Consider the following 24,609-nt stretch of genomic DNA (forward strand, 5'->3'; position numbering starts at 1 on the left):
GAACAGCAACCCAGACAGCTGATGAAACTGAGCATTTCTGTGTGTAATAAAGCCCTTTTGTGGGGAAAACTCAGTCTGATTGGTTGGGCCTGGCTCCCCAGATGGTGGGCCTATGCCCTCCCAGGCCCACCCATGGCTGCGCCCCTGCCCAATCATGGAAATTCCTAGAATAGAGCCTAATTTATGTATTTCAATTTAGTGATTTCCTTAAACGAACAGAAACTCAGTAAAATCGCTGACATTTTTGCATGTTGTGTTTATATTTTTGTTCAGTATATATTGAATTATATTATTGAGTTAGTGTAATAATTAATTTTTGTTAGGCCTAAGAAATAATACGAATAGCGTTATACAATGTAAATAGGTCTACATCTTGCACTACAGTAGTCTAATTGCACAGACGAGCCAGTGCACGAGCAGTGACCAACCACCGAACCATTGTGCCCAGCGCTCAAACGTCATGCCCTACGTGCGGCCACTGCGCCCGCCGTGCAGCAAGAAAGGTCCGGTTGCATCTGTAGACGCGAGTCGCGACGTAAATCACAGACGACAGTCGACTTCCTCATGTCGCTGTGTGATTGACCGTGCATAGCAGCTTCTGTTTGGAAGTCCTCAGCACACACAGGTAAGATTTTAATGAGATTTCAAGCTTCGATTTCGGTTTGTGTTACCTGTTTAAATGGTGCCGCTTTCGCTCTGCCTCACAGGTTGTCAAGCTACAGCTTTTAGAGAAGTCTTTGTCAATAGCTCAGCGATATTTTCTGCTGTTTTGATTTAGCCTGGTTGTGCAAATGCAACATCGCCACACAATTGATTACAGTGTTGCCAAACAGCCGGATGTTTGCTATTACAGGGTTGACACATTGTAACAACAAATTGCACGCACTGTCGCGCTCTTTAATGTACATTCGTTTGAAATGAATTAACATAGGCTAGATACATATCATAATGACCATGCAATGATTCCCCAAAGCCTTATAATTAATACTGAGAATGGATGGTTTTGTCAGAGATGACTGGACTATATGTAGGCCTATTGCATCTTGGAGCATCCTTCAGTCTGGAGTACCCAACTACAGGTCTGTCATCATATGTAAATGAAATGTGAGCGAGAGGGGAGGGGAGGTTTTTTTTTTTACAGAGGAGAGATTTCCAAGCCTTACATTTCTATTTAGCTAGATTTGGCCGTAAATACTTTATTTAATGCCATGTATCCAATTTGTTCCTTCAGATTGCGTCAGACCTATGAAAAACCAGATTCAATGCTGCATGGTAAATAGCCTGTGTTCATCAGTAATGGTCATTAAGATATGAATACTGAAGGATGTGTGTGGCTGTCTGTACACATTTCACTTGTTGAATTATTCAGCTGAAGGCAGTTTGTCTGAAGGCTATTTTAGGAAGGCTGTTGCCCTTAATTCTACAGGGACATGCTCTGGCATCTTGCAAATGGCATGTTCCTTGGTAATGACTACACTTTTGTCAATCATTGAACAGGGAAAACACACACACACCGAGCTCATAGTCTATGCTGATCTTAGCTCCTCGGGTGTATTGTTGTGTGTAAATTATGTAAAACATGAATATTTCAGAGTACAGATTGCCAGGTACATCCCAGTCCCACCACTAAAACCAGTCCTGTAGCGTACACGCCACATTGAACTCTCACAGCAAAGGAATGTACAGTATGACTCTAAGATACTGTACTTCAAGCCTCAAATCTTAGCATAAAGTGTTTTCCACACCAGCGATGATGAGTATTGATAATGCCAGCTATCCCAGTTACAGTAATAGGTACTGTATATCAGTCGTCCTTCTCAGTCCCCCTCCAATTCCTGATCTTGTACTTCTGACACAAATATGCAAGACCAGGATCACAAGGACATTAAGACATATCAATAAGATGCTGTCTTTATACCTTAAACACTCAAATAAATACTTGACGCAAATACTCTGTTTTAGTATCAATTGTTTATTTCCCCTGCAAGTTAACCTTATTCTCAAATAAGTATTGTTGATATAACAACCAATCGAAAGGAACCCCAGTGTATGACCAGTGTGGGGTGACTGGGTTCCTCATTAGTAGTGAGTGACCCAGTGTTTACTAGTCCAACAGCTGTTCACCATCGCTGCCACGGTGACACCATTTTGAGCATCACAGCTGAGTGCCAAGCAGCTGAGAGGAGAATAGAGGCCTAAAATAGCACCCGGCGGTCACGGTTTGGCACTGCATTCTGGGTACAACCTCTCTCTAATAGGGTGTTATCATGTCAGCAGTGGGGCTTAACCTCAATCTCCCTGGCAATGGTTACTGTATATGAAATCATGTTGTTTAAGGATTTGGATTTTGTCCAATGCATGCTAATACTAAACAATAGTGTTTCCTTCATTGGGCAAATAATTGTAGAATATTGAGAAATGAAGTTGCTTTTGAATTCAGAGGTGTTAAACTGTTCATAAGGGAAGGTAATGTCAGTGATGGCAATGCCACTGACTAAGTGTGTGTTTGTAGTGCAAGGGTGAAATTGGTGAAAATATTGACTTTATAAAACACATTTCCTGCAATTCTGTGTCGTTTGACATTACTTATTATGCCTCTATTGAGGGGTATTTTGAAAACACAATATAGAGGATGATGCCTCCTGAGGAGGATGAGATGGCCAAACAGCAGTCTACTCGCATGAATATTTTTTTAATGAACGGTATACGCCCACACCATTCTGTTGTTGGGGTATGCCCACACCATTCTGTTGTTGGGGTATGCCCACACCATTCTGCTGTTGGGGTATGCCCACACCATTCTGTTGTTGGGGTATGCCCACACCATTCTGTTGTTGGGGTATGCCCACACCATTCTATTGTTGGGGTATGCCCACACCATTCTGTTGTTGGGGTATGCCCACACCCTTCTGTTGCTGGGGTATGCCCACACCCTTCTGTTGCTGGGGTATGCCCACACCATTCTGTTGTTGGGGTATGCCCACACCATTCTGTTGTTGGGGTATGCCCACACCATTCTGTTGCTGGGGTATGCCCACACCATTCTGTTGCTGGGGTATGCCCACACCATTCTGTTGCTGGGGTATGCCCACACCATTCTGTTGCTGGGGTATGCCCACACCATTCTGTTGTTTGGGTATGCCCACACCATTCTGTTGTTTGGGTATGCCCACACCATTCTGTTGCTGGGGTATGCCCACACCATTCTGTTGCTGGGGTATGCCCACACCATTCTGTTGCTGGGGTATGCCCACAGCATTCTGTTGCTGGGGTATGCCCACACCATTCTGTTGCTGGGGTATGCCCACACCATTCTGTTGCTGGGGTATGCCCACACCATTCTGTTGCTGGGGTATGCCCACACCATTCTGTTGCTGGGGTATGCCCACACCATTCTGTTGCTGGGGTATGCCCACACCATTATGTTGCTGGGGTATGCCCACACCATTATGTTGTTGGGGTATGCCCACACCATTATGTTGTTGGGGTATGCCCACACCATTCTGTTGTTGGGGTATGCCCACACCATTCTGTTGCTGGGGTATGCCCACACCATTCTGTTGCTGAGGTATGCCCACACCATTCTGTTGTTGGGGTATGCCCACACCATTATGTTGTTGGGGTATGCCCACACCTTTCCAACACAGAAAAGCTGCATTTTAACATAATAACAAAACTAAGTAATTATTTCACTTATTGTAATTAATTATAGGTCAAATTTATAGAAATCTGTAAATACTGGACAGCTACTTTAAAGCTAATTTCCTGCTATTTTTTTATTTATTATTTTAAATAAATTATATATATATAATATATATCAATATATATCACTAATATCACTTATGTTGTAGGGACTGGGTGCACTGGGTGTTAACTAAAAAAAACACCAAGGCTTTCCCTCTGGCTCCGCTCAGCAGATGGCTGGTTTATGGCACAGGGTAATCCCTCCACCGCCCTGGGAGACTGCAAGTGTGTTTACATTGTGTGTGTGTGTGTGTGTTCCCCTGTCTCCCAGGCCCTGCTATGTTGAGGTGTATCAGCTATGACTGATGTGGAGGCGACATATGAAGACTTCATCGCTTCACAGCGGACCGGCCGACGGAACGCCGTACACGACATCCCACAATCCCCTGAGGCACAGGGACCCAGCGACCTATCACACGACCTGGCTCAGCTCAACATCAACAAATCCGGTGAGAGCGTTGGACAAACACTCTGTTTCAAAACTTGGCTAGCATAATTCACCTGTTGGTCAGGAAGCTAATGAAAGAGGCATTTGGTGTTTCAACTTGAGACAAAATCCAGACTTGCCAGGACCTGTGTTTTATAAATTTATCTATATTATCTCTTCATCTCTTTCTGTAGCGGGGCGATGTGTTGTTAATGCCAATTTGGCCAACGCAGGAAGTTGAAACTGACGAGCCATGTTTTTCCCTTGATAACTCATAGGGAGAATCTCAATTGCATATTCCTCACCCCTCTCTCCTGACCTTCTTTTCAAAACCCATTGGATGAGAAAGCCAGAGGACCCTCCCCTCTGATCTTCTCCTCCAGTGGGTTTTGAGAAGGAGGCAAGGAGAGAGGATGGAAGGAGTATGCAATTAAGATTCACCAATAGTGTTGTCCATATTTACATGGTGACATCATAGTCAATGTGTCTTATAGTCAGTCGCTTTAGTGGATTACTCAACTCAAACACCCTTCTGCTCTCTTTCTCTCTCTCACTGACGTCAGATGTAATGATGTCATTTAGACTCATTATTAATGCATGAATTGCCTTCCCCTCTCTCTTTCTCTTAGGTGAAGGAGAGGATGCTGAAAAGAGCCAGGCCCCGTCAGATTCTTCATCCCAACGAGGGGAGGGGGGTAAAGAGTAGGAGGGCTAGCAGACGATCAGTGGTCATCAGTGGACAAACTGCTGCTCTTTTTCCAAACTTTTAATCTGTGAACTGATCTTTCACCCTACTATTGTCTAGTAGTCCCTCCCCAACTTCTCTCAAAACTATGCCCTGAGCCAATAATATGAATTGTTGGGTTTACTTAGGCAGCCGCAGCACACTGAGCCCTCTGTGCTGGTCCGCATCCCAACAGTCTTAAAAAGCTCCCTTTCCTTACCTACTTTCCTTCTAAACCACTGAAGCTGAAACTAGATAAGACCCCAGTTCCGATTCTCCCCTCTCTCCTTGAAGTGTGTACACTTCAGGGAAAGAGGAAGAAACGGAATGAATGGGAAGGAACAGAATTGGAGTAATATGGTACGACAGATGAAAACAATGTGGTGGAATCTTACCCATTGACTTTTCGGTGGTCCTTCCTAAAGGAAAGGAAGCCATTTAATGTGTTTGGGACGTAGCAGAAGATGTTTTCAATAGAGGAAGTTGAACTTGCCTAACCCGCCTTGGGGATTCTCTATGGTTACCACTCTAAACACAGAACTAAACTGTAACAATGAACAGTGATTGGACACTGACTCCAGCTCTTTCCTCTCTGCCCTGATGCCATTGGCCCAGGCCCCCTGTCAATCATGTGGACATCCTTACAGTAACAACAACCTCCTTTCACTCTCTAAATGATTGAACCTTCATTTATCCAAGTGATCTCCTGAGCTTGAGAACCTCTTTTACCAGAGACTTGACAAGGCACTGGGGTTGGAAACTAAAATGTCATATACATTGTCATGACGTGATAATTGGACACACTGACACTAAAAGATGGCCGTTAATTTCGCTGCACTGTTTTGCTTGTCTCCAACAGGTTTGCTATGTAAGCGTACACTGCTAGCTGATGTCCCCTCCATAGCGTGTGGCTGATCAGTGTGTTTACTGGTCATGTCCTGTCTCACCCACTGTACCAGGAATTGAGCTGTGACTTACTCTTTTTTTTGTTTTGTTTTTTGTCTGTATTTCATAAAACAAGTTATTAATCCAAATTCATAGGCTACAATTTCCGTAATGGATTATTTAATCAGTTTGGATTAGTAACTCGTTACGAGAAGAACACTAGTTTTGAAGGTGAGACTGACATCTATGCTCGACGCCATTGTTGAGTTGTTTGTTTGGATGTACAAATAAAGATCATTCATCATTGATAGGAGACGAGTGAATTTATTGCCAGTGGCTCCCTCTTGTGGTCAACATTGTTTTTTTGGCATTGCAGTTCAGACTTGGTGACAGCCATGTCTCTCAGCTCAGTCCAGATGTTAAGGGTCATCTGGATAGCTTCAAAGTCTTCAACACCAGTAGAGCTATACAGCCAGCCCCTGGTTACAACAGGTTTGATAAGACCTAGCAATGTGCTGTTAGCTCAACTTTTATCAGGATGTGTCTATGTCACCCCTATTATCATTAGAAATGGGAACATTGGCTCGCCCATACGTTTGATATATTAATGAAGGACCAGCCCACTATTATGAGGGCTCTCCTGGCTTGCCCCGGGTGATCAATGTGTAAATCAACCCCTGACAGTACGTAATATAATGACAGTATGGACAGATGATCGCAGTGCCAGACCACGTGTAACAACACCTGCACAGGATTGGTACATCTGAACATCACACCTGCGGGACAGGTACAGCATGGCAACAACAACTGGCCGAGTTACACCAGGAACGCACAATCCCTCCATCAGTGCTCAGACTGTCCGCAATAGGCTGAGAGAGGCTAGACTGAGGGCTTGTAGGCCTGTTGTAAGGCAGGTCATCACCAGACATCACCGGCAACAACGTCGCCTATGGGCACAAACCCACCGTCGCTGGACCAGACAGTCGCAGTTTGGTTTCACCAGGGGTGATGGTCGGAATCGCGTTTATTGTCAAAGAAATGAGCGTTACACCGAGGCCTGTACTCTGGATCGATTTGGAGGTGGAGGGTCCATCATGGTCTGGCGTAGTGTGTCACAGCATCATCGGACTGAGCTTGTTGTCATTGCAGGTAGTCTCAACGCTGTGTGTTACAGGGACGACATCCTCCTTCCTCATGTGGTACCCTTCCTGCAGGCTTATCCTGACCTGACCCTCTAGCATGATAATGCCAACAGCCATACTGCTTGTTCTGTGCGTGATTTCCTGCAAGACAGGAATGTCAGTGTTCTGCCATGGCCAGCAATCAATCCCAACTCAATCCCATTGAGCACGTCTGGGACCTGTTGGATCGGAGGGTGAGGGCTAGGGCCATTCCCCCCAGAAATGTCCGGGAACTTGCAGGTGCCTTGGTGGAAGAGTGGGGGTAACATCTCACAGCAAGGACTGGCAACTCTGGTGCAGTCCATGAGGAGGAGATGCACTGCAGTACTTAATGCAGCTGGTGGCCACACAGACTGTTACTTTTGATTTTGACCCCCCTTTTGTTCAGGGACACATTATTCCATGTTTGTGGAACTTGTTCAGTTTATGTCTCAGTTGTTGAATCTTGTTATGTTCATACAAATATTACACGTCTGGGAACTTTTTTGCTGAGTTTACAATTATTAACTTCCACAAATGTAATAACTGTAGTTGGATTGTAGGCTGTGCCGATGTTGTTGTAGACTAGGGTGGTTTCAGTAGGGACCCACATATCTTCCATTCATCAAAGCAGTATAAAAGGCCACCTTTGGTCTGTCTGTGAGCACAGGAGATCGAACACACTGCTGGATGACTGCAGCATTCAACATTTTGAATGATGAACATTCCAACCTGATATTTATTTCAAATACGTATAGGAAGATAAATTATTGACTGTTCATACACTGACTATTCCAGAAGACGACATTAAAGTAGTGTATCACTAGTAATGAATGCTTCTCTACTTTTAAATTGGAGTATTAAGCAGGACTGACGGGGCAGGGATCAATGTTTTCTGGATGGTTACTTTGCTAAACTTGAAAGTCTCATTAACACTATTATCCCAGAAACCCTAGACCCACTCCAATTTGCATACCGCCCAAACAGATCCACAGATGATGCAATCTCTATTGCACTCCACACTGCCCTTTCCCACCTGGACAAAATGAACACCTACATGAGAATGCTATTCATTGACTACAGCTCAGCGTTCAATACCACAGTGCCCTCAAAGCTCATCACTAATCTAAGCATCCTGGGATTAAACCTCTCCCTCTGCAACTGGATCCTGGACTTCCTGACGGGCCGCCCCCAGGTGGTGAGGGTAGGTAGCAACACATCTGCCACGTTGATCCTCAACACTGGAGCCCCTCAGGGGTACTTGCTCAGTCCCCTCCTGTACTCCCTGTTCACCCAAGATTACTTGGCAAGGCACGACTTCGACACTATCGTTAAGTTTGCAGACGACACAACAGTGGTAGGCCTGATCCCCAACAATGACGAGATAGCCTATAGGGAGGAGGTCAGAGACCTGGCCGGGTGGTGCCAGAATAACAACCTATACCTCAATGTAATCAAGACAAAGGAGATGATTGTGGACTACAGGAAAAGGACAACCGAACACACCCACATTCTCATCAACAGGGCTGTAGTGTTGCAGGTTGAGAGCTTCAAGTTCCTTGGTGTCCATAAGACTCCTGAACAGGTAATCGAATGGCTATCCGGACTATTTGCATTGTGTCCCGCCAACCCCTCTTTTACGCTGCTGCTACTCTCTGTTTATCATCTATGCACAGTCACTTTAACTCTACATTCATGTACATATTACCTCAATTAGCCCGACTAACCGGTGCCCCCACATATTGGCTACCCGGACTATTTGCATTGTGTCCCAAACTCCCCACCTGCCAACCCCCTCTTTTACTCTGCTGCTACTCTCTGTTTATCACCTATGCATAGTCACTTTAACTACATGTACATATTACCTGAATTAGTCCAACTAACCAGAGCCCCCTCATATTGACTCTGTACTGGTACCACCTGTATATAGCCTAGTTACTGTTATTTTTACTGTCATTTTACTGTTTTGTTTTTATTTCTTTACTTATCTATTGTTTACCTAATATTTACTTAAAAATTGCGCTGTTGGTTAGGGCTTGTTAGTAAGCATTTCACTGTACAGTCTACACCTGTTATATTTGGCGCACGTGACAAATAAACTTTGATTTGATTTGAGTCTTCTTGGGTATGACGCTACAAGCTTGGCAGACCTGTATTTGGGGAGTTTCTCCCGTTCTTCTCTGCAGATCCTCTCAAGCTCTGTCAGGTTGGATGGGGAGCGTCACTGCACAGCCATTTTCAGGTCTCTCCAGAGATGTGAGATCGGGTTCAAGTCCAGGCTCTGGCTGGGCCACTCAAGTACATTCAGAGACTTGTCTCAAAGCTACTTCTGCTTTGTCTTGGCTTTGTGCTTAGGGTCGTTGTCCTGTTGGAAGGTGAACCTTCACCCCAGTCTGAGGTCCTAAGCATTCTGCAGCAGGTTTTCATTAAGGATCTCTCTGTACTTTGATCCATTCATCTTTCCCTTTTACGTGCTTTTACAAAGGAGAAAATCATGTAGGCTATGAGGATTATACGTTTCTATTCATAGCTACAGCCATTGTAACATGAAATAGGTGACAATGGTCAACCCGCATTGTTTTTCAAACCACTTTGACTGATTGGTGGTGCAGTCTGTTAAAACAGTTGACTCATTGTTGAATGTTTGTGAGTTATAATCAATCAATCAAACACTTTTATAAAGGCCCTTTTTACATCAGCAGTTGTCACAACGTGCTTATAAGAAACCAAGCCTAAAACCCCAGAGAGCAAGCAATGCGATGTAGAAGCACGGTGGCTAGGAGAATCTCCCTAGAAAGGCTGGAACATTGGAAGAAACCTAGAGAGGAACCAGGCTCGGAGGGGTGGCCTGTCCTCTTCTGGCTAATGGAGCAGATTTTCTTCAATTCCTTTATTTTCAATATTCATCCTGTGTCCACACAATTCTAATTCTTAAAGTGAAATCATGCCTGTGAGAGGGGTCGCCCTGATAGTAGTTGTTGGTTTTTATACTGTACCCAAGCCCAATCCATGAGTTAATTTGACTATTGGAAAAATACATACTGCGTAACTACTTCAATGCGGGTTGGATTTAATTGAGCCACTAATCTTCATTTTCAATTAATGAGAATTTACATTTCTACGTTTTTTTTGCGCGCCATGGGCATTCGAACTTAAACTGCAAGTGGCAATAGTTACTCGGCGCTTTACCAATATGAACAAACTGTACAGAACCATCTTTTTTTGCGAGTGCCAGTGGACTTCTGGTAAGTATGATTTAGTGAGAAAGCGTTGAGATCAGGTACAACTACGTTTACCCAATGGTGTAAAGTACTTTTAAGCATGAATACTTTAAAGTACTACTTGAGTCGTTTTGGGGGGTATCTGTACTTTACTATTTATATTTTTGACAACATTTTTCCTGACACCCAAAAGTACTCGTTACATTTTGAATGCTTAGCGGGAGAGAAAATTGTTAAATTCACACACTTATCGAGAGAACATCCCTCGTCATCCCTACTGCGTCTGATCTGGTGGACTCAAATGCTTTGTTTGTAAGTGATGTCTGAGTGTTGGAGTGTGCCCCAGGCAATCCATACATTTAAAAAACGAGAAAATTGTGACATTTGGTTTGCTTAATACAAGGAATTTTGTATTATTTGTACTTTTACTTTTGATACTTAAGTATATTTTAGCAATTACATTTACTTTTGATACTTCTGTATATTTAAAACCCAAAACTTTTAGACTTTTACTCAATAAGAATTTTACTGGATTACTTTCACTTTTACTTGAGTCATTTTCTATTAAGGTATCTTTACTTTTACTCAAGTATGACAACTAGGAACTTTTTCCACCATTGCGTTTACCTACCCCCAAAATGTATATTTATGACTGGTTATAAGAGGTCCCTACCAGATTTCAATTTTTTTCAATTTCAATTTTTTCAACTTAATTTAACTAGGCACGTCAGTAAAGAACACATTCTTATTTACAATGGAGGCCTAATGTATGGAGTAAAAAGTACATTATTTTCTTTAGGAATGTAGTGAAGTAAAAGTCAAAAATACAAATAGTCAAGTAAAGTACATACACCCCCAAAAAAGACTTAAGTAGTACTTGAAAGTATTTTTACCTAAGTACTTTACACCACTGGGTAATAGTTGCACCCGACCCCAACGCTTTTCTAGGCTGACCGTGCACGTTCATCCAACTGCAACATATTTCCAGCCTCCAAACAGTGGTGCATGGAAAGAGACATCTGTTACACAAAATAGCATAATGGCATTTCGCGATTGTCATTAGGCCCGAAATTATGAGACCAGTGCTGTCAGCGCTCGTCTGTGAAATCGGCCACACGTCTCTGCATTGGCAAAATGTCAGTGTTTTCGTGGAACCACATCGCATTTAGTATAGGTAGGCTATACCATCCGTATTCAAGTCCATTCGCTCCATTTTCATCCCTCTGACATGTGGAATAATTTTTTTTACAAGTGGTGTAATAGCCTAGTTTTCTTGACATTGTGTTATTGTGATAGGCTCATGCTTTACTGGTACAGTTCCCCCACTATTTATTTTGCCGTGATGCGTTACCAGACCGTACCGTTTACTTTCACCCGTTTATTAGCAATTTCCCCCACCCACAACTTCTCACCTGAATACATTTTTTTATATTTTATTTGAAGGGCTTAGGCAATTGCTAAAATTGGGATTTGAGTGTTACTATTTATTTAATAGAACACTTATTTGGCCACTTTATTGTTATTTCTGGCTAAAACTCATACTCTGAAACGGGGACTTTTCCTTCCCGCTTTAGTTTTTCTTCTGAGGCTGAAGATAATCATGTGAATCCTGGTCACCTGCTGACCGCAAGGAACGCCCTGTTCAAATAGCGTGAATTACATTCGTTCTTACCCAGTCTGAAGTTCATTCCCAAAAAATTGAACGATTTAAAAAGCGCTTTTTGAGTGTAGAAAACACAAACGTGTAATAATCATTCAAGTCGCATCAACCTGTTTCAGCTGGGACACTTCCGAACTGTATTCATTTACCGTCTCAAAAAGGCACTGCTGAGATTCGAACTCAGGATCTCCTGTTTACTAGACAGGCGCTTTAACCAACTAAGCCACAGCGCCAGTGATGTAATTGGTATGACATAAGTTACTCATACTTGACCTTTGGTAATGTGAGGATTTGTAAGGTTTACTGTGTGCAGTTACCACATTACATTCCGGTATGAACTGTAAAGACCAGAACGGTGTAAAGTGGTGGATCAGACATCAATCTAAAGGAAAATGGTATTCAGTCACATATTGGTATGATGCAGTAACAGCTAAATACCTCAGGGTGTCACTATCTACACGTGTCAGAAAACACAAGCCCCACGTAACATTACGTGACCAAATCCAAAAGCTGCCACCGCGGCCAGAAAGCGGCGCACACTGTCGCAAGGCATCAATGTTGTGACGGGTCAAAGAGATCTAGCTAGGTACCTAATCGTCGCCTTGATCGTGTTGAATTTACAAGTAAAAGGTAGCTAGCTAGCTATGCTTGCTATTGATCTCCGTTTGACAACCGCTACCGGTCGAACATACATCGGCTTGCAGTGAAAAGGAACCTCGATCGTGTTCTGACTGCGCGTGTCACGAAACAAGTCAAGACTGTGATTCTAGTGTCTATCAAAGTGGACACCATTTTATCAAGGATAGCTAGCTAGCTAGTCTATTCCAAATCCGCTAAAAACACTGGCCTTCGCGTTGTGAATGGGTTTGCGATAGCAAACTACTGCTACAGAGAGGGGAGCGCGTCATCCAGTAAAATGGAAACGGCAGATGAAGGTAAATGTAATTTTACAGTCAGTCTAACGTTACTTGTAACGTCAGCTGATTTACACTACTATTAGAGACCACATGTTTGAGACTGTGGGTAACGTTAGTTTACCTTGCCAACGTCAGCTGCAAACACATTTTTCTTCGGCAGACACCCAAACAGTGACATGAGCCTTCGATAATAAAATAAGGTGTTTCTCTGAACAAATTAACTAATATCTTCATCCTTTGTCTGTTTGTAGCAGATATATGTCGTGTGTGTCGTTCGGAGGGGACCCCAGACAAGCCCCTGTACCACCCCTGTGTATGCACCGGCAGTATCAAATTCATTCATCAGGAATGGTGAGTGGCTATTTGTCTGACTTGATCACACTGTGAGTATGCAGTCGTCAGGAGCAATTACAAAGAATGTCATTGAATTGGGACCTCAAGATTGTTTTACTTATCAGGAGTCCACTGTATGTAGCCCCCCCCCCCCCCCCCACACACACACACACACACACACACACACACACCAGCCCCAAGTATTAGCAATAGAGACATAATGGACATAGAATAACATTTGAGTCAGTAGGAGGGACTAACATTAATGTTGATATACAGCTATAGCATAGGTCCTAGCTTTTACCTAAGACTGTCCTGAGGTGATGGTTTTGGCCTGCGTCCAAGTGGCCACCCTACATTTGTCTGCTTTCCCAGCTGGTTTCTCTGCAGTGTGGGTCTAACAAAGGAAAAACAATTAGCTGGGTGTGCTGAAATAACGCAAAGGATAGCAGCCAGTAATTGAGACTATTTTAGACTGAGGTCTAAAATAACTATGTGTTTTTCCATTGAGTGAGAATGATAGGCTTAGCCTCCAGGCCTGCTAGTGTAACTCTACATTACACACACACACACACAGTGTGGCAACAGCTAGGACACAATCATTGACTTACATAACCCAGTAGTTCATTGTTCAGAGCTGGGTAGTTAATGCCATGCTGCTGGTACATTTATTGGGTAGTGTGTGCGTGCTGGTTCGGGATACAGAAGTAGAGGAATAACAATACTGTCACTATCTCACTTTCCAACCAAGGGTGGCATAACAGAGGAGCAAACTGAAGATTAGAAAAACATTCAGGCCTAGCTACACTTTTTGGATGACAATTAGTTGCTTCTAAAATAGCATACATTGTTATTAAAATTAGAACCTGGGGTACTGAGGAAAGTTGTTGATTTGTCATTTAGGATATTAGCTACAGATTATTGATGATAAGCAGTAGAGGTCGACCGATTAATCTGAATGGCCGATTTAATTAGGGCCAATTTCAGGTTTTCATAACAATCGGAAATCTGTATTTTTTTATTCCATTTGCCTTTTTTTTATTTTTTTTTTACACACCTTTTATTTAATCTTTATTTAACTTGGCAAGTCAGTTAAGAACACATTCTTATTTTCAATGACGGCCTAGGAACGGTGGGTTAAGTTAAAATAAGTGTTCATTCAGTATTGTTGTAATTGTCATTATTACAAATACATTTTTTTTTAAAAATTGAAAAAGCTGATAAGCAGCCTCCTGAACTACGGTTTACTGCTGCAGGCCCAGGTTTTGAAATGTGATGAGGTGATGTCACAAACACACTCTGCTTCTCTGGGTATAGAAGTACTGTGTCATTGACATCATCCCCTTTCTGAGAATATTTTAACTTTATTTAACTATGCAAGTCAGCTAATAACAAATTCCTATTTTCAATGACAATAGGTAGGTTAACTGCCTGGGGGCAGAATGACAGATTTTTACCATGTCAGCTCGGGGATTCGATCTTGCAACCTTTCGGTTACAAGTCCAATGCTCTTACCACTAGGCTACCTGCCGCCACAATATCTCCTCTGTTATTATGTCACTGATCTCTAATAGCCCCTGTTGCGTCAGAATACTGGTCACTCACACACTATTCATTAAGCTGGACATATAGATACCATGTTACCTAGGCTTAGTTAGTTACACTTAGAATTCATGGTGTTATTAACATGTAGGCCTAACTGGGCACTAGCTGTTTGTGTGTGTCGTAATATTTTATTCACATTACAGTGCCAATTAGTTCCACAGAATCACAAATACCAGACAGCTCAGGGTTACAGTAGCAAGCGTTATACTCAGTCTTATAGAAGGCATTATAGGATGGTGGGCTTATGAATGAATGGACTGAGGTGTATGTATGAAAGTGTCTTGTGGACGGTTCAGTGTGGGCTGTTCTCTGTCTCACTCGCATTCACACGCACCACACCCCACATACCACCCACACATCGCCCCATGTGAGTTAAACTGAATTGCCCTGCTTGAGTGAGGAAGCCAGTATTCCATGCCTGCACTTGCACATGTTAGTTCCTCCCCTACAACACACCTCTTTTACTATTGTTGTTGTTTACAGTTTGGTCCAGTGGCTGAAGCACAGCAGAAAGGAGTACTGTGAATTATGCAAGCACAGATTTGCTTTCACACCAAGTAAGTACCCGTCCGTGGCATTGACCTGTCAGTTTAAAAACGTGCTCCGTTACAAGGGGATGACTTCAGACTGGGAAGCTCTGCCATTGAGTACAGTCTTAGAAACCTGTTTTCTAATTGGAGCCCAAAAGGGTTATTCAAAGGGTCATCCTATTGGGACAGACCCAAAAAACCTTTTAGGTTCTACACACTTTTTGTTATTTTTAAGTCATTTCTCAACCTTATTATTCTGTCTAAGTTTGTAACTTTGAACATGGAGTGTCTCATCCCTCTCTCTCTGTCCCTGCTGTCTGTGCTCCAGTTTACTCCCCAGACATGCCCCCCCGCCTGCCCATCCAGGACATCTGTGCTGGCCTGCTGACCAGTGTGGGCACGGCCATACGATACTGGTTTCACTACACACTGGTGGCCTTCGCATGGCTGGGGGTGGTCCCCCTCACTGCATGTGAGTAGACTGACATACGCGGACACATACCCACACCATTGCGTCAACACTTTACTCTTAAGTACTGTATCACTCGCATAAGAACCTGTACACACACACACACACACACTAAGTAAAGTTTCAGTGTGTTATGGTTTTACAGGATCAGGAGACTTAGAAGTGGACCAGCGTTGTATTACAGTCTGTCATTTCCCAGTTCGGTAAATCCCACTGGTGTGTTTCATTATTTGTACTAGGCTTGTCACGATGCTAACATTTTACAAACGATACGATACCAGGCCAAGTATCACGATTCCGTGGAGAATAACGATACCACGGTGGTAAAAAAATCAGTGGCCTAGCATTCTGTTTGCTCCGTCCATAGGACGCTTGTTCAAGTTTTCTAAATGTTCTCCAAAAACCTGTAATTGAAATGCACACCTCTACTCAATAAAACACATTGAATTTAACTGACCACTGTTCATTATATAATAGAACACTGAGGGTTATTCAAAGGGAATTTAAATGACCACTGTTCAGTATATAATAGAACACTGCATAGAATGACTGATTTGCTCATATTTGGTGCCGTGTGGTCCCAGTATAACAACCTTTCCCTCAACGTTATCAAGACAAAGGAGTTGATTGTGGACTACAGGAAAAGGAGGACGAAGCACGCCCCCATTCTCATCGACGGGGCTGTAGTGGAGCAGGTTGAGAGCTTCGAATTCCTTGTTGTCCACATCACCAACAAACTATCATGGTCCAAGCACACCAAAGGCAGTCGTGAAGAAGCCACGACAAAACCTATTACCCCCCAGGAGACTGAAAAGATTTGGCATGGGTCCTCAGATCCTCAAAGTTCTACAGCTGTACCGTGGAGAGCACTGGTTGCATCACTGCCTGGTACGGCAACTGCTTGGCCTCCGACCGCAAGGCACTACAGAGAGTAGTGCTTACAGCCCAGTACATCACTGGGGCAAAGCTGCCTGCCATCCAGGACCTCTATACCAGGTGGTGTCAGAGGAAGGCCCTAAAAATTGTCAAACACCACCCCAGTCATAGACTGTTCTCTCTGCTACCGCACAGCAAGCGGTAACGGAGTGCCAAGTCTAGGTCCAAGAGGCTTCTAAACAGCTTCTACCAAGCCATAAGACACCTGAACAGCTAATCAAATGGCTACCAAGACTATTTGCATTGCAACCCCCCCCGTACCGGTACCCCCTGTATATATAGCCTCAATACTGTTCATTTACTGCTGCTCTTTAATTATTTTGTTACTTTTATTTGAATTGTTTTACTTATCACAATCAATCACATTTATTTATAAAGCCCTTCTTACATGAGCTGATGTCACAAAGTGCTGTACGGAAACCCAGCCTAAAACCCCAAACGGCAAGCAATGCAGGTGTAGAAGCACGGTGGTTAGGAAAAACTCCCTAGAAAGGCCGGAACCTAGGAAGAAACCTAGAGAGGAACCAGGCTTTGAGGGGTGGCAGTGCCGGGTGGAGATTATAACAGTACATGGCCACGGTGTTCATAGATGACCAGCATGATCAAATAATAATAATCACTGTGATTGTACAGGGTGCAACGGGTCAGCACCTCAGGAGTAAATGTCAGTTGGCTTTTAATAGCTGATCATTCAGAGTATCTCTACCGCTTCTGCTGTCTCTAGAGAGTTGAAACAGCAGGTCTGGGACAGGTAGCACGTCCAGTGAACAGGTCAGGGTTCCATAGTAGCAGGCAGAACAACCAGGTGGACTGGGGACAGTGAGGAGTCATCAGGTCAGGTAGTCCTGAGGGGTAGGGAAGGGGAGGGAGAGAGAGAGAGAACTTAAATCCACACTGGATAAGAGAGGAGAAATACTCCAGATATAACTGACTGACCCTAGCCCCCCGACACAAACTATTGCAGCATAAATACTGGAGGCTGAGACAGGAGGGGTCGGGAAACGGTGTGGCCCTGTCTGATAATACCCCCGGACAGGGCCAAATAGGCAGGATATAACCCCATCCACTTTGCCAAAGCACAGCTCCCACACCACTAGAGGGATATCTTCAATCACCAACTTAATATCCTGAGACGAGGCCGAGTATATCCCACGAAGATCTCCCCCACGGCACGCAACCAAGGGGGGGCGCCAACCCGGACAGGAAGATCACATTAGTGACTCAACTCACTCAAGTGACACACCCCTCCCAGGCACTGCATGGAAAAGCACCTGTGACTCAGCCCCTGTAATAGGTGTTGAGGCAGAGAATCCCAGTGGAGAGAGGGGAACCGGCCAGGCAGAGACAGCAAGGCCGGGTCGTTGCTCCAGTGCCTTTCCGTTCACCTTCACACTCCTGGGCCAGACTATCAAATTAATTTATATATCCCTTCTTACATCAGCTGATATCTCAAAGTGCTGTACAGCAACCCAGCCTAAAACCCCAAACAGCAAGCAATGCAGGTGTAGAAGCACGGTGGCTAGGAAAAACTCCCTAGAATGGCCAAAACCTAGGAAGAAACCTAGAGAGGAACCAGGCTATGAGGGGTGGCCAGTCCTCTTCTGGTTGTGCCGGGTGGAGATTATAACAGAACATGGCCAAGATGTTCAAATGTTCATAAATGACCAGCATGGTCAAATAATAGTAATCACAGTGAACAGGTCAGGGATCCATAGCCGCAGGCAGAACAGTTGAAACTGGAGCAGCAGCACGGCCAGGTGGACTGGGGACAACAAGGAGTCCTCATGCCAGGTAGTCCTGAGGCATGGTCCTAGGTTTCAGGTCCTCCGAGAGAGAGAGAGAAGGAAGGAAAGAGAGAATTATAGAGAGCATACTTAAATTCACACAGGACACCGGATAAATACTATGGCCTCATCCGATGATACCCTCGGACAGGGCCAAACAGGCAGGATATAACCGCACCCACTTTGCCAAAGCACAGCCCCCACACCACTAGAGGGATATCTTCAACCACCAACCTACTATCCTGAGACAAGGCCGAGTATAGCCCACAAAGATCTCTGCCACGGCACAACCCAAGGGGGGGCGTCAACCCAGACAGGAAGACCACGTCAGTGACTGTATATTGTCTTCAGAAAGGCAGTGAGTTGCTGCGCAACAGCTTTTTAAATTTTTTTTGAGAGGAATGTGAGATTCGATATAGGCCGATAGTTTATATTTTCTGGGTCAAGGTTTGGCTTTTGTCAAGAGGCTTTATTACTGCCACTTTTAGTAAGTTTGGTACACATCCGGTGGTTAGAAAGCCGTTATTATGTTCAACATAGGAGGGCCACGCACAGGAAACAGCTCTTTCAGTAGTTTAGTTGGAATAGGGTCAAGTATGCAGCTTGACGGTTTAGAGGCCATGATTATTTTCATCAATGTGTCGAGACATAATACTAAAAAACTTTAGTGTCTCCCTCGATCCTATGTCCTGGCAGTGTTTTGCAGACTCAGGACAACTGAGCTTTGGAGGAATACGCAGATTTCAAGAGGAGTCCATAGTTTGCTTTCTAATGACCATGATCTTTTCGTCAAAGCTCATGAATTTATCACTGCTGAAGTGAAAGCCATCCTCTCTTGGGGAATGCTGCTTTTCAGTTAGCTTTGCAACAGTATCAAAAGTAAATTTTAGATTTCTTATTTTCTTATTTTCCTCAATTAAGGTGGAGAAATAGGATGATCGAGCAGCAGTGAGGGCTCTTCGATACTGCACAGTACTGTCTTTCCAAACTAGTCGGAAGACTTCAAGTTTGGTGTTGCGCCATTTCTGTTCCAATTTTCTGGAAGCTTGCTTCAGAGCTCGGGTATTTTCTGTATACCAGGGAGCTAGTTTCTTATGACAAATGTTTTTTGTTTTTAGGGGTGCGACTGCATCTAGGGTATTATGCAAGGTTAAGTTGAGTTCCTCAGTTAGGTGGTTAATTAACTGATCTTTGTACTCTGACATCCTTGGGTTGGTGGAGGGAGTCTGGAAGGGCATCTAGGAATCTTTGGGTTGTCTCAGAATTTATAGCACAGCTTTTGATGATCCTTGGTTGGGGTCTGAGCAGATTATTTGTTGCGATTGCAAACGTAACAAAATGGTGGTCCGATTGTCCAGGATTATGAAGAAAAACATTAAGATTCACAAAATGTATTCAACAGGACAAAACTAGGTCCAGAGTATGACTGTGTCAGTGAGTAGGTCCGGAGACATTTTGGACAAAACCCACTGAGTCGATGATGGCTCCGATAGCCTTTTGGAGTGGGTCTGTGGACTTTTCCATATGAATATAGGTCCGATAGGAACTCAGTGAGGAACACTGTGTCTGGCTCAGGAGGCCTGTAAACAGTAGCTATATAAAGTGATTGAGTGGGCTGCATAGATTTCATGACTAGAAGCTCAAAAGACAAACTCAGTCGTTTCTTTTTTTTGTAAATTGAAATTTGCTATCGTAAATGTTAGCAACACCTCCGGCCTTTGTGGGATATGCGGGGGATATGGTCACTAGTGTAACCAGGAAAATTCATCAGGTTTAAGCCATGTTTCAGTCAGGCCAATCACATCAAGATTATGATCAGTGATTAGTTTATTGACTATAACTGCCTTGGAAGTGAGGGATCTAACATTAAGTAGCCCTGTTTTGAGATGTGAGATATCACAATCTCTTGCAATAAGAACAGGAATGGAGGAGGTCTTTATTCTAGTGAGATTGCTAAGGCAAACACCGCCATGTTTAGTTTTGCCCAACCTAGATCGAGGCACAGACACGGTCTCAATGGGGATAGCTGAGCTGACTACACTGACTGTGCTAGTGGCAGACTCCACTAAGCTGGCTAACCGCCTGCTGCCTGGCCTGCACCCAATCTCATTGTGGAGCTAGGAGAGTAAGAGCCCTGTCTATGTCCGTAGATAAGATGAGAGCACCCCTCCAGCTAGGATGGAGTCCGTCACTCCTCAGCAGGCCAGGCTTGGTACTGTTTGTAGTTGACTCCCAGAAAGAGAGCCAATTATCTACAAATTCTATCTTTTGGGAGGGGTAGAAAACAGTTTTCAACCAGCGATTGAGCTGTGAGACTCTGCTGTAGAGCTCATCACTCCCCCTAACTGGGAGGGGGCCAGAGACAGTTACTCGACAGTTACTCTTTCTAGCTGATTTACACGCTGAAGCTATGTTGCGCTTGGTGACCTCTGACTGTTTCATCCTAAAATCATTGGTGCCGATGTGGATAACAATATCCCTATACTCTACACTCGCCAGTTTTAGCCTTAGCCAGCACCATCTTCAGATTAGCCTTAACGTCCATAGCCCTGCCCCCTGGTAAACAGTGTATGATCGCTGGATGGTTATTTTGAAGTGTAATACTACGGGTAATGGAGTCGCTAATGACCAGGGTGTTCAATTTGTCAGAGCTAATGGTGGGAGTCTTCTGCGTCTCAGACCCCATAACGTGAGGAGTTGAGACCAGAGAAGGCTCTGACTCCGACTCGCTGCTTAATGGGGAGAACCGGTTGAAAGTTTCTGTCAGCTGAATGAGCGACACCGGTTGAGTATTCCTACAGCATTTCCATCCAGAAGCCATGAGAAAATTGTCCGTCTGCGGGGACTGTGCGAGGGGATTTATACTATTATCTGTACAGCACAGACGCTGTTTCATCCTTTCTGACACTTAAATTACCCTTGACTAACGATTGCGTCTGAAGCTGGACTTGCAGCACAGCAACCTCGCCATAAGGCGATCATTCTCCTGTATATTGTGAGTACAGCAACTCCAATTAGAAGGCATAATGTTAATGTTACTACTTAGCTTCGGCTGTTGGAGGTCCTGATGAACCACGTCGAGATAAAGCGTCCGGGGTGAAAAAGTTGAGCGAGCAAAAATATAAAACGGTCATTAAAAAGTAAAAACGGTGAAGTTGGCAGGTAGCAAAGTAAGGTTAGCAACAAACCGCATGTTCTCATCAATCTACACACACCACCCCATAATGACAAAGCAAAAACGTTTTTTTTTTTTTTTTTTCATAGGTGTTCAGACCCTTTACTCTTTGAAGCACCTTTGGCAGCGATTACAGCCTTCTTGAGTATGACGCTACAAACTTGGCACACCTGTATTTGGGGAGTTCCTCCCATTCTTCTCTGCAGATCCTCTCAAGCTCTATCAGGTTGAATAGGGCGCGTCGCTGCATAGCTATTTTCAGGTCTCTCCGGAGATGTTAGATCGGGTTTAAGTCCTTGCTTAAGTCCTTGCAAGCCACGTTTGGGGGGAGGGCAGCACCATTTTTATTTTTTCAGTCCGGTTGGATAAACACTCCAAACAGCCTACTCAACCACTGAGGCGTCTGCATGGTCATAAAGCACACCATTGTTAAAAAGATGGGCCGACAGACATGGCAGCTCTGCTTCTAGCTCCTAAGCTACTTTGCTGTATTTTTGTGTTATTTCTTGTTGTTGTTGTGTGTTATTTCTTACATTATTAGCCCAGGATGTTTTTTGTGTTATTACATACAGCCAGAAATAACTTTTGGATATAAGAGCGGTAACTCTTATCGTAATGTTGGTAAGTTGACGTCACTCTTATATCCAATAGTTCTTCCCAGCTGTATGTAATTAGACCTAAAACTTCCTGGGGTAACAATGTAAGAAATAATACATTAAAAAAAACGAAATACTGCGTAGTTTCCTAAGGAAGCGAGACGACCATATCTGTCGGCGCCATCTTACTGTAGTTTGTACACTATCCACTCTATTAGGACTGTGAGGAAAACATTCAGGATTACAATTGTTAAAGGAATTTAACAATTCCTATATGTGTTCATTAACCAATTCAATTTAAATCACTTTAAATCATTTATTCTCGAGAGCGCTGATCATGTACATCAGTTTATATATTACATATGATGTCATAGGTTTTAAAATGTCCCTCCTCCTTTCCGACCAGGACAAAGCAGCTTCAAAAGTTTATTCCAACTCACTAGCACACATACATGACACACAATATATCTGGATTATCTCCTGAAGTCTCACCACAGTTTATTACCACTTAGCAGACAGTCCCAGTCCCCCCCAGATACGGAAAACCTGGAGGGGCTCTCGCTGTCTTATTTTATATCCACAGAGTTCTTGCCGGGTCGGTTCAAACATAGGTTAAGGAACCTCTTTGTTTTCGTTAGGCACAAACATGCATTCCTCTCTTCCCCCCTCCAACCTAGTTGGAGCTATGTTTATTATTTTTAATTACTCCTTGTTCATGCTACATAACCTCTAACCCCTAATGGTTAAGGTTCTGGGTAGAATTTATTTAATCATTTATCTTAAACCTTGATAAAATATCTTAACAACAAGGGTTTCTCATACAATTACTTAGGCTGCCCCCACCTAAACACATTTGGCTTCAGTTGTCAGTTAATGTTTTAGGTGTTCAATTGATTCTAAGAGGGAGCTGTGCTCCTAACCAAGACTGGATTGTGGTACTTTATATACATCTTTCTTCAGTGTTTCCTCCAATGGTGAGATGACGCCCATAGCTCCTCTCGGTCTCCCTCTTCTCTTCAGGTCGAATCTACAAGTGTCTGTTTACCGGCTCCGTGAGCTCGCTCCTGACGCTGCCATTGGACATGCTTTCCACGTGAGTTCTGATGTCGTATCCTCCTCATTCGCCAATCAGACTCTGTAACTCCTCACCCCCTCCTCATATGAGATGTTTTCTCCATTTCCAGTACTGTAGGTAGTCATAAAAAAGAGAAACCCTCACACTGCTCTTGCTGGCATCACTTGTTTAAGCTCTCAGAGCTTTTTGATATTGTTGCATTATTCCTACCAACCTACAACAAGAACTCAGATGTGAATGCCTTTTTGAATCACAGTGTTGTAGAACATTCATCTGTCTTTCTCTCATCCCCCTCCTGGTAGAGAGAACCTGCTGGCGGACTGTCTACAGGGCTGTTTCGTGGTGACGTGTTCGCTGTGTGCTTTCATCAGCCTGGTGTGGTTAAGAGAGCAGATTGTCCATGGTGGTCCCCCACTGTGGCTGGAGCACCACCAGCAGCCCCAGCCCAACGCAGCCGGACAACAGCCCAACGAGGTAACACACGCACACAAAGTAACACGTACATGCGCACACAAGATCTCACACACACTTACAGCCCCTCCATACACATTCCTCCCACAGGCTGCAGGTGCAGGTCAGGGAGCAGCTGATGACCCCCCTGCAGCCCCCCCTGCCCCCGCCGCCCCTCCAGCTCACCACGAGGCAGAACCAGAGCCCCCAGACGGCCTCCCAGAACAGGGGGAGGAGCCAGAACTAGACAATGAGGAAGAGGGGGCGGCGGCTGAAGATGCGGACGCCAACAATGGAGCTCAAGGTAGGAGACTAGGGCCAGCCCTCAGCTGACGGGTAACATAGGACAACGGCAATACTAAGTTATATAATGTCTTTCTCTCCATCTCTTTCTCACTCGATCAATCTCTATCTTTATCTCTCTCACTTTCTCTCTTTCTACATCTCTCTGTTTCTGTCTCTCTGTCTATGTGTAGATGATATGAACTGGAATGCTCTAGAATGGGACAGAGCAGCAGAGGAGCTCACCTGGGAGAGGGTAAGACTGGTTTAGTTTCAGCAATCTCCAACACATCTGTCATGACTCAACTTCATGACACAACACTATCCATGACTACATCGATCACCTCGTAATGTCTCTCTCTACCTCTCAGATGCTTGGACTGGATGGCTCCTTGGTGTTCTTAGTAAGTATTTTACACACCTGGTATAGAGTAATATTTACACACCTGGTATAAAGTAATATTTACACACCTGGTATAGAGTAATATTTACACACCTGGTATAGAGTAATATTTACACACCTGGTATAGAGTAATATGTACACACCTGGTATAGAGTAATATTTACACACCTGGTATAGAGTAATATTTACACACCAGGTATAGAGTAATATTTACACCCCAGGTATAAAGTAAT

The 24,609-nt window shown here is 43.9% G+C and overlaps 1 protein-coding gene, 1 long non-coding RNA gene and 1 other non-coding gene across 3 annotated transcripts; 2 read left to right on the forward strand and 1 right to left on the reverse strand.

Moving 5' to 3' along the window:
- Positions 1–420: 420 nt before the first annotated feature.
- On the forward strand, positions 421–6,088 carry LOC110535438. Its single transcript, XR_002475252.2, has 3 exons — positions 421–625; positions 4,016–4,193; positions 4,801–6,088. It is a non-coding gene; the product is annotated as an uncharacterized LOC110535438 (long non-coding RNA).
- Positions 6,089–11,980: 5,892 nt separating this feature from the next.
- Positions 11,981–12,054, reverse strand: trnat-agu. Its single transcript has one exon. It is a non-coding gene; the product is annotated as a tRNA-Thr (tRNA).
- A 366-nt stretch (positions 12,055–12,420) lies between these two features.
- On the forward strand, positions 12,421–16,125 carry ssm4 (SSM4 protein). The gene is given in 5 exon segments (NM_001160571.1): positions 12,421–12,756; positions 12,990–13,089; positions 15,160–15,233; positions 15,535–15,678; positions 15,803–16,125. Coding segments are annotated over 5 exon segments (417 nt in total). The 5' UTR covers positions 12,421–12,737; the 3' UTR covers positions 15,883–16,125.
- Positions 16,126–24,609: the final 8,484 nt, after the last annotated feature.

The sequence above is a fragment of the Oncorhynchus mykiss genome, chromosome 11, assembly GCF_013265735.2.
Source record: "Oncorhynchus mykiss isolate Arlee chromosome 11, USDA_OmykA_1.1, whole genome shotgun sequence".
Lineage (NCBI taxonomy): Eukaryota > Metazoa > Chordata > Actinopteri > Salmoniformes > Salmonidae > Oncorhynchus > Oncorhynchus mykiss.